Below are 10322 nucleotides of genomic sequence, written 5' to 3' on the forward strand. Positions count from 1 at the left end.
CCGGCAGTGTAGCGAAGAACTTTGTGTGTGTGTGTGTTGGGGGGGGGGGGGGGGGGTTGGGGCGGAATTCGCGCGATCCATAAGATGGCTTGTTACGGTTCGTCGAAATTGATGTACACCCGACCAATTTATTGATGTAGACAATATATTGACGTAGACAATATGTCGATATATGTGAATATAATGAATATTCATGAAAAACGGTTTATGGGCGTATCTTTTCTGGATGAATGAAAATTTGTATGCTTGTTGTGTATCTCTTTCATTTGATCATGATATGGTACAAAGTGTACACTATTTGTAAGCAGCAGTAATAATCCTCAGGAATTTATAGATGTATATATGTGAACTAAATAATAATCCTGATTTTAATTGGTCTGTACTTACATGGGATGGGATGGGAGTTAACTACTGGATGGAGGAGTGCTCGATCAATTGGGAGCTCCAGCTGCAACGGGTTTGCTGCCTGCTGCCGCAGCTGCAGCGGTGATCTGATCCCCTCTGCTCCTCACCGTCACGTTGAGCCCGCCGGCCATGTGCGCCGTCATCAGCGGCAGGAACACCGGCACGCGGCCCTCGTCGACGGGGGCGAGCTCGAACCGGCGGAGCACGATACTGGCCACGAACTTCATCTGCACGAAGGCCATCTCCTTGCCGAGGCACGTCCGGGGCCCGGCCTGGAACACGGGGTACTTGAACGGCGACACGCCGGCGACGGCGGCGGGCGGCGCGTTGTCCTCCGGCAGGGACAGCCAGCGCTGCAGGCTGAACTCGGCGGCGTCGGCGCCCCAGATGGACTCCATCCGCCCCATGCCGTACTGGAAGTAGGTGACGCGGTCGCCGCGCTCCACGCGGGTGCCGTCGGGCAGCACGTCGCCCGCCGCCGCGTGCTTCGAGTCCCACGCCACCGGCGGGTACAGACGCATCGTCTCGCACAGCGCCGCGTGGAGCACGCGCATCTTGCCCTGCCCGCCCGCGGCGAGGCTCGCGCCGCCCGCGATCTCGCGCAGGACCTCCCGCTCGACGTCGCGGTGGCGGGTGAGCAGCCAGAAGAACCACGTCAGCGCCGACGACGTCGTGTCGCGGCCGGCCATGATGAAGCTGATCACCATGTCGCGGATCGCCTCGTCGGGGTAGCCGCATTCGATCATCCGGGACAGAAGGTCGCTCCTCCGGCCGTCGCCGTCGTTGACCAGCGCCCGCTCCTTCTTGCGGGTGCGGATGAGGTCCATGACAGCCTCGTGGATGACCCTGATCTCCTTGCGCAGCCGGCGCTCGGAGCCGAGGTCCAGCGCGCGCTTGGCCTTCCACACGGCGGCCACCGGCGCGGCGCCGCGCCTGGCGATGATCCCGGCCGCGGCGTCGAACGCCGCGGCCAGTCTGGGCGCCGGCAATGCCGGGTCGAGGCACCCGGGATCAACGCCCAGCGACACCCGGCAGATGACGTCGAAGGAGAAGCGGCGGAGCAGGTCCTGCATGTCGACGGCGTCGCCGCGCCCCGCGGCGAGGCCCAGCGCCGGCACGAGGCGGTCCCGCGCCTCGTCCTCGAGCACGGCGAACTCCAGCTCCCGGAGCGCGCGCGCCGAGAACTCGTGGCTCACCAGCTTCCGCTGCGCGTACCACAGCTCGCCATCGACGTTGAAGATCCCGGTGCCGAGCAGGTCGCCGAGGATGTCGGTGAAGGGCTTCCCCTTGGGGTAGTTGCCGAAGTTACCCTTGAGGATGTGCTCCACGTTCACCGGGTTCGCGGTCACCACGGTCCGCCGCGCGCCCAGCCGGTCCACGACGATCGTCTGCGTTGGCGACGCCGCCAGCAGCTCGGTGTACCAATCCAGCAGCCGGAACCGGTTCTGATAGAAGGCGACCAGGCACCCGATCACCGGGTAGCTCCTCGGCCCGTGGCCATGGCTCCAGCCAGACCTGAGCCTGACGCTGTACAAGAGCAGCAGGAGGCAGCATGCCACCAACCACGGCATGTAGCAGATCATGCTGTACTTACAATAAGAATTCCAAGTGAGAGGAGGAATGAAGAAGGGAGGAGGCATGGGAGAGAGAGCGCACACTATTCGGCGATATATATATATGTATATGCGTGGACATATCAGGGTAGAGGGTGAGGTACCGGTGCGAGGTCGGCAGGATCGCCATTGGAGGTCCATGCCTCCTTGAGGGGTCCTTGTTAATGCCCACGTTTTTGTAGAGGTGGGGGAGGCCAGGACTCCACTTGTTTGTCTGGTTGGGGATCATGGGGGCGAAGGTGTTGTTCGGCGTCGCCGTTTCACGGGCTGTTCTGCTCTTTCGCAAAACTTGTTTCACAATAATTGCTCGTATTTGCGATACAATAATTGGTCTTACTGCGCCATAAATGCACATATACACAGTTGATGTCGACTTTATATTTAAGTTGTCTTGTATTGATTATGTATGAAAACACTATTGCAATGATGTGACCTAATTTAATATGTTTTAACCGTTTAATTTCTAGGAAAATAACTTTATCTAGATGATTTAATAATTTTTTGCTTGGCTTTTATTTGGTCGCTGCATTTTTTTTCATGTTCAAGGTAAGGCCAGCTCAACGGGACCACTGGTATATTCTAAACCCCGATTGTCTCTATAGTTTACCTAGCAAGAGCTAGGAGTACGTTGGGTCTTGGAAAGAAAGGAAATTGGACTAAACCTCAAATTTGAATTCCTAGCTAAGATGCTGAATTGGGCGGAAAAGACGTGTAGGATTCAGTCCCAAGAGCCCAAGTAACCAGGCCTAGCTAGGAGGCTACAGTTAAGCTAACTAATAAGGTTGACTAGCTAGGTACAGTATCACAATTAAAGGATACTATGTTTCTTCTATAACCAGACCTGTAGAGCACAAGGAGAGAAATCTGCTATGATCTTCAAGATTTTGAGATCAAATTCAATTACATTTTGCAAATGATGAATAAAAAATAAACAAAGAAGTTAAAAACATTATTCGAGAAACAATAGAAAGACGTAGCTTGTGAAATGGGAGTGACATATTATATATATATATATGCAAATCACATTTGAACAAATAAAAGGAATAAATCATCAAAAGATTTCCAATACACCTAGATGTTGTTGAAGGTTTTTTGTCACATAATACTTTATCGCCCACATTATTTTAATTGTTATAGTATTTTAAAACCAATGCTTCCTTAAAACATATTTCTATACATTATGTAGTACTTTGTAAGTATTCCCGCTCATGAACCTTAGCTCTCCTTTTCTTGTCATGCTCCAACAATTCATCCAAATGGATCCGCGATGCAGAACAACCTCGGTACAACTCCGTTTCGTTGAGTGGAAAGGTTCCCCTCTGTGTCTCATGAATAATTCATATGTATGGATCCATCTCTGTTTAGTTTAAAGCCAAATTGAGAACCAAACTATGCTATAAGCACACCTTCTCAGAAGCACAGCAACCCATTTTCTTTAAGCTCTCTACCCTACTAAACATTTGTGTGTTGCTCATGAATGAATTGTTGATCCTTAGGCAGCTAGCTGTCCTGGATCACATATAGCTCTCTCCTTTAAATTTCCAATCTCCAACTGTCCTTGCAGAGATGGATTTCAGTGCCAACGATGACTCCGCTATAAATTAGAGAAGGGAGGTGCTGTCTGTCAGCAGGCATCTTTTCTGTTTTAAATTCCTGCAAGGACTAGAGTAGTGCCTTGCCTTGGGCAGTTCAACATCAACATCCATGGATGCGTCTGTACTTGTTTTTTTCCTTATAGTCCCTCTCAGCCTCATGCCTAAAAACTAAGTCTAAATTAGAAAAATCTAGCTGATAGGATAATTGCATAGTACACAGTCCACGTCAGAAAGTGACCTTTAGATCAACATGTGATTAGCTAGTGAACTAGCTAGGAGTTATCCATGCCTCTTCCATCAGGGACTAGAAAAAGTTCCAATTTTATTATACCTCCTTGGATAGGAGGAAATCCGCGAGAAATTTGCCCAGCCCAAACACAGGTCATAGTTGAGACTTGAGAGGACAACAGCAACTGCTTTGTCTGGATCATGTGAAGGAGAAGACAAGGAACGTTACTAGCTCACGGGCACAGCACACCCTCTTTTTTCTCTTGATAGACAGTGCAGCCTACGGTTAGGACTGTGATAGCAACAACCACTAGATTTAAAGAGTGTAGCTAGTGGAAACAATGGCCATCTAATGGCATATAGCAGCAGGAGTAGGGAACCTAGTTAATAGTAACTTCGTACTTTGATTCAGCTACTGTTGTCGCTTGCAATACATGTGTACTTTTATGTTTTGTCTACAGCAACGACATGTGTACTTTTTCTGAAGTTGTTATTGTGCAGAATCTTTGTTGTTTAGTCGTGTATGTTGTCTTCCCAAGATAAACGTGGGTAGTACGAACGAACTGCACAGTTGGAAACTAGAGTTGTTCATTCAGATCCCTACAAGTGTTGCGGTTGCTCCTATTCACAAGTTTCATACTGTATAGACAATGCCCAGATGCTTTTGTCATCAAACTAGGACAATAATTGAATGCCGATAGGAATAATTTATGCGTGCCTAATCTATTGTCCATCCACCTACTGTGAAATTAAACCAATATAATGCAAGTCGCTCTCACACCTGACCGCCTTCCTTGCATGCTGTCTTATTGCCTCATCTTCCCAGTACCTATATTACCTTGGGCTGATGCTCTTCCATCTTTTCTATAATCTGATCCCCGCCAGTGGCGGATCCAAGGTGAAGATCCACCTATGGCGAAGGTAAATTGATCTACATTATGAGTATGCGTAATTGCCTAAATTAAAGGCCGGTTTGGTCTAAACCCCTGCGTAGAGCTTCGTCTTGCTCCTTTGTTCCGGCGTTCGATGCTCCACTAGCAGTTGGTTTGCTCACTACTACACTGCTCTCCCTGGGGGTGGGGGGTTCTGACATGAACCTTGGCATCCATGTTTTTTGCCCTCACTTCTGCCATCTTTGCTGATTCGCGTTTAATCGGGAGGGCTAGGGTTGTGTGAACATGTCGTAATTATGAGAAAGTGATTTCATATTGGTGTATTATTAATTGTCTATAGTCGAATAGTTATCACTAAGAACAGGACATGTTTTTGTGTGAGCGGTTAATTTAGTCAACAAGTTCATGTTGAAACACGAGACAGCGCGCACTTACTGACCGAGATGGTTTGGTTCCCTTACAGTGGAAAGTATAGGTGCTCGCAATTTTTTGGATTTAATCTAGAAACTAGCTAGCAGTGTTGTTCCTTTAGCGGTACTTGACATGACAGTAGTGATTTGGTCAATTTCAAAATTTGCAACCCTCGTCTCTCAAAAGTGCTCACAGGAATAGAGTTTGTGCGTATTCATAGAGGTAAGTGTGTATATGTGCATGAGTGTCAATATTTCACAAGAAAAAGAAGTACAAGACAAACATTAACTGGAAGCTCCGTGCACCGTACCTAATATAGCTAAATGTATAAACAGAGAGGGTACGGTGGGAATGAGCAAAACCAACTTCCTCGTGTTCCTATCGATCGCCCAGTGTTCAAGTTGTCCGTACCTAACCATGTCAATTGTCCAAGTTGCAACGGAAGCACGTTGCATGTACACCGTCTGAGAATATAGCTGAGCCAACTTTCCATGGAGCACCCGCGAAAGCAAACCCAGAAGAGGCATGCGTTTGCAATTCTCCGTGCAAGGATGCATGCTCTTACACAAAAGCATGAAAGCAACTGCTATCAACATGGCTCCCCATTAGATCAGCAAAATCCAGTCCGGACCTTACATGAGCCTTTCGTCAGATATGTTAACGTTTTATTCATTTCTAGAAGAATTCCCATAGTTCTCGATCGTGCTGTCCATTTTAGTAGTTCAAATTATAGTTTGCAATGAAATCACAGCTCTTATTAGGTGCACATCTTGCGTGCCAAGTGTGCTTATATGGATCTGTGTCGTGTTCTTCGGTTCCTGTTAACCGAAGAACACGACACGATTCCATCTAAGCGTCGTTTGCTCTAAATATCCGTGTAACAATGTTCTTTCTATCAAAACCTAACTCCTTGCCTAGACCCAAGTCATGCAATAATCATGTGTTTACCACTAACATTGTTGGCGGTTGCCTAGCTCCATGAAATTCACAAGGCTGCGTATTCCTATCCGGCTATCCTACCTCAAAAAAAAACCATGGAAATTGAAAACCAACATAGTTGTGACCATCCATTAGGCATGTGGTCGGATCTGACGGCTGAAATGAGAACTCCCATATAAAGAATCCTCATCAGTCATCAACCAGCTAGCTGTAACGTTGCGCGCGCGCACGCACGTTGTCTACCCGTCTGCAGCTTGCGGCGCGTCCTGCTTTCCACGAACGGCTCAAGAACGCAATGCCCGGAGAGGCAAATATCTCTGCGCGCGCCCATGCTCAATTCAACGCCGCCGCCTGTACATGTGGTGCGCGAAAGCAACGGCCACCGGCAACATGTTCCCCGCCTCCTCAGCATAGAGAACCCGGTCAAGAGGGGCTCCGTCCGATCCATGGCCGCTTTCCTCCTCCAGCCGGCCGGCCTCTTTGTTCTGGGCTCGCGGACGGGTGTGCTTTCGCGAGACGGGATGGCGCGGCGTGTTCCTCCCCGCGACGCTCACTACGACGTGGCTGCCATCGTTTTTGACGCGGACAAATTGAAGGCCCTGACGTGGTTGCAACTGCCTTGCTTGTGTGAGCTCACTCCAGCCCTAAGATAGTACGTATGGCCCGTGCATGCTGGCCATCTTTACCACGTGTTTTGGTGGTTCTCTCTTGATGGACGACCAGATCCGTCTCACATCTTTTGGAGATTTTTTTGAAAACTCCTAAGTAACATGCATAACTCTGAATGGGTGTGCCCCAATGACGAGAACTCGTATTCATCCGATACACTACACCAAAACAGCTTAGTTTCGTCGGCCACATTTATTTTGATCGGTCCACGGCAAACCGACGAAAACAACTGTATTTGTTTGTTAGCCTGAAAAAGCCAACGAAATTGCACTTATTTTCGTCGGCCTGATACTGGCCGGCGAAACTAAAGTACTATTTTCATCGGCCAAGCGAGGGCCGACGAAACTATAGTCACATTTTCGTCGGCTTGACCTAAGCCGACGAAAATATAGTCACATTTTTATCGGCTTGACCTAAGCTGACGAAAATAAGTATATTTTCGTCGGCCTCAATTGGCCGATGAAATTGCACTTGCCCTATCTACTCACCAGCTCACCTTCCCTCCTATTCCCCGCCTTCACTGCCGCCCACGCCCGCCGCCCGCCGCCCCGCCGCACCGCGCCGCCGCCCCGCCGCCCGCCGCGCCCGCCTCCCGCCGCCCCCCGCGCGCCCCCGCCCGCGCCCGCCGCTCCTCGCGCCCGCCGCCCGCCACCCGCCGCCCTGTCGCCCGCCGCCCCCGCTGCCCTACGCGCGCCCCTGTCCGCGCACGCGCCCGCCGCCTGCCACCCCGCGCCCCCGCGTGCCCCGCGGCCGTCCTTGCACACGGCCGCCGCCCCTTGCGCGCCGCCGCCCCCTGTACCCGTGTTGCTGCCGCCCCTCCCCCCCCACCCACCCACCCCCCCCCCCCGTGCTGCCCGTGCTGCCCCCGTGCTGCCGCCACCCACATGTCCAAGCCGCCGCCGACGCGCTCCTCTCGGCCGTCCCCTGCTCGAGCTCAGTTATTAACCTGTTGATTGTAGTTGTCTTTTGGTTAATACTATTAGAAATGTGGTTGGTCTTATTGTAACTATATTTATGATTCTGTTCGTAGAAAATTTATGATTGTTATAAAATTTCTGATTCATTTTTTAGAAAATATATAGCATTAATGATATCTAAAAAGATTTGTGTTACATATGCTTGATAATTTTTGTTTGCTTAGTATCGTTAAGGAAGTAACATTCTCAATTTCGTTAATGAAGTAGCTAGTTTGAGAAAATGGGAGATGATCGAAGTTGGATGTATGATGGTTGGAGAAGTAACGGAATGCCTACGCGAGAGTGGATGGTCAACACACTAGCTTTTATTGATCATGTATTTTCATTGTCTCCTGACGGTGGTTTGGCAAAGTGTCCATGTAACAAGTGTCAGAATTGTTCTCGTCAAGTCAAGATTGATATGGAGCATCACCTTTGCAAGTTTGGTTTCATGCCAAATTATGAGAGGTGGTACGAGCATGGGGAGTCACAGGCATACAACCTAGTTGATAGCTTTGCGGAAAATGAAGATAGAACAGATGCAATGATGGATGATTTTGTCGAGCAGGTTGAGAATGCAGCTGAGCTTCCGGAATATTTTGGTCTGCTTGCATCATCAAAAGAACCATTACATGAGGCCACTACTTTATCACAGCTTGCTGCTGTGACACGGTTAATGGCTATTAAGTCGAAGTACAACTTTTCAGTAAGTTGTTACGATAATCTTGTTGACTTAATATTGGACATGCTTCCGAAACCTCACAAGTTTCCGAAAGATTTTTACTACTCAAGAAAGCTGTTAGCTGGTTTAGGGATGCCGTATTAGAAAATCCACGTGTGTGAGAACAATTGCATGTTATTTTGGAAGAAAAATAAAAATCTCAAGTACTGTTGGTTTTGTAAGAAGTGCAGATATAAGAAGGTGATGAACAAAGATGGAAGTGTGCAAATAACAAGTGTGCCCGTTAAGGTGTTACGGTACCTACTTTTGAAACCAAGGCTTCAAAGGTTGTAACTATCTTAGAAGACTGCAAAACATATGAGATGGCACAAAGAGGGAATTCATAATAATACAGGATGCATGAGTCATCCATCTGATGGTACGGCTTGGACGGCCCTCGATCATTGTGATCCAAGTTTTGCAAGAGACCCCCGGAATGTGCGTGTTGGGTTGGCCACTGATGGCTTCACTCCCTTTAACTCAAATGCTGCCCCCTACTCATGTTGGCCAGTGATTACAATTCCATACAATCTTCCACTATCATTATGCATGAAGGATGAGTATGTGTTCTTGACTCTCATTATACCTGGGCCTGACAATCCCGGTAAGCGTTTGAACATGTTCATGCAACCATTGATTGATGAGCTGCTTGAGTTGTGGAATGGAGTTAGGACATATGACAGCAGTATGAAGGAATACTTCAATATGCGGGTAGTATTTCTTTAGTCTATTCATGATTTCCATGCATATGGAATGTTCTCGGGGTGGAGCAGGCACGGTCGTCTATGTTGTCCGGTATGCATGGGTAATACAGATGCTTTTCGTTTGAAATATGGTGGCAAATTCTGCTTTTTTGATTATCACCGTCGGTTCTTGCCTCATGATCACTCGTTTAGGTGTCAAAGAGATGTCTTTCGCAAGGACACAATCGTTACTAAGGGTCCACCCAAGCGTTTGACCAGTCAGGAGATTGTAGCAAGCCATTGTCGGTTAATTGCCACAGATGATGGGTTTCAAGGGTTCAAAGAGGAGCATAATTGGACTCATATAGCTGCCATTTGGAGCCTTCCTTATGCTACTGCTCTGATCCTTCCACATAATCTAGATGTAATGCATCAAGAGCGCAATGTTGCTGAAAGTGTAATTAGTATGGTTTTTGATTTCAAAGATAAGACTAAAGATAATTTGAAAGCTCGGCAACACTTAGCCGAAATATGTGTTCGGCCAACCCTTAATCTGAGACCCAATCAAGCTGGACATATGGGGAAGCCACGTGCTAAGTATTATCTTAAGCCTGCTCAGAGGAAAGAGGTTCTTTTCTGGCTGAAGAACCTAAAATTTCCTGATGGATATGCAGCTAATCTGAAACGGGCGGTGAACATTGTAACTGGAAAAATGAATGGTTTGAAGAGTCATGATTATCATATCATCATGGAAAGGTTGTTGCTTGTGATGCTCCGTGGGTACTTCGAAGATGTGCAAAAGAAGTTAACAAAAATACAATTAGAAAACTGAGTAAGGAAATACCTGTCTTAGTATGTAAGGATGGAGAAGGTGTTCCCCCCGGGTTTCATGAATGTAATGCAACACTTGTAGAACGAGGTCGGTGGCCCCGTACAGTACAGGTGGATGTACTTTTTAGAACGAGACTTAAAGAGGCTTAAAGCAACTATCGGTAATAAAACACGACTGGAGGGATGCATTGCTGAGGCATTCTATCTCAAGGAGATCTCATACTGCACGAGCACATATTTTGCAGAAGAAAATAATATTAATGCTCATATACCGCGCTACCACACCTCACATGAGACACCGAGAAGCAATCTCAAGTTGTTTTAGTGGACTGGTAAGGCCGTCGGTGTTAGTTTGGTTTATGAAATGTGCATACAAGA

General features: G+C 48.1%; 1 protein-coding gene across 1 annotated transcript; it reads right to left on the reverse strand.

The window, feature by feature from the left end:
• Positions 1-227: 227 nt before the first annotated feature.
• LOC112901932 (cytochrome P450 94B3) lies at positions 228-2374 on the reverse strand. Its single transcript, XM_025970803.1, has one exon. It carries the CDS (start codon positions 2157-2159, stop codon positions 432-434), a length of 1728 nt encoding a protein of 575 aa, XP_025826588.1. The 5' UTR covers positions 2160-2374; the 3' UTR covers positions 228-431.
• Positions 2375-10322: the final 7948 nt, after the last annotated feature.

The sequence above is a fragment of the Panicum hallii genome, chromosome 8, assembly GCF_002211085.1.
Source record: "Panicum hallii strain FIL2 chromosome 8, PHallii_v3.1, whole genome shotgun sequence".
NCBI classification, from domain to species: Eukaryota; Viridiplantae; Streptophyta; class Magnoliopsida; order Poales; family Poaceae; genus Panicum; species Panicum hallii.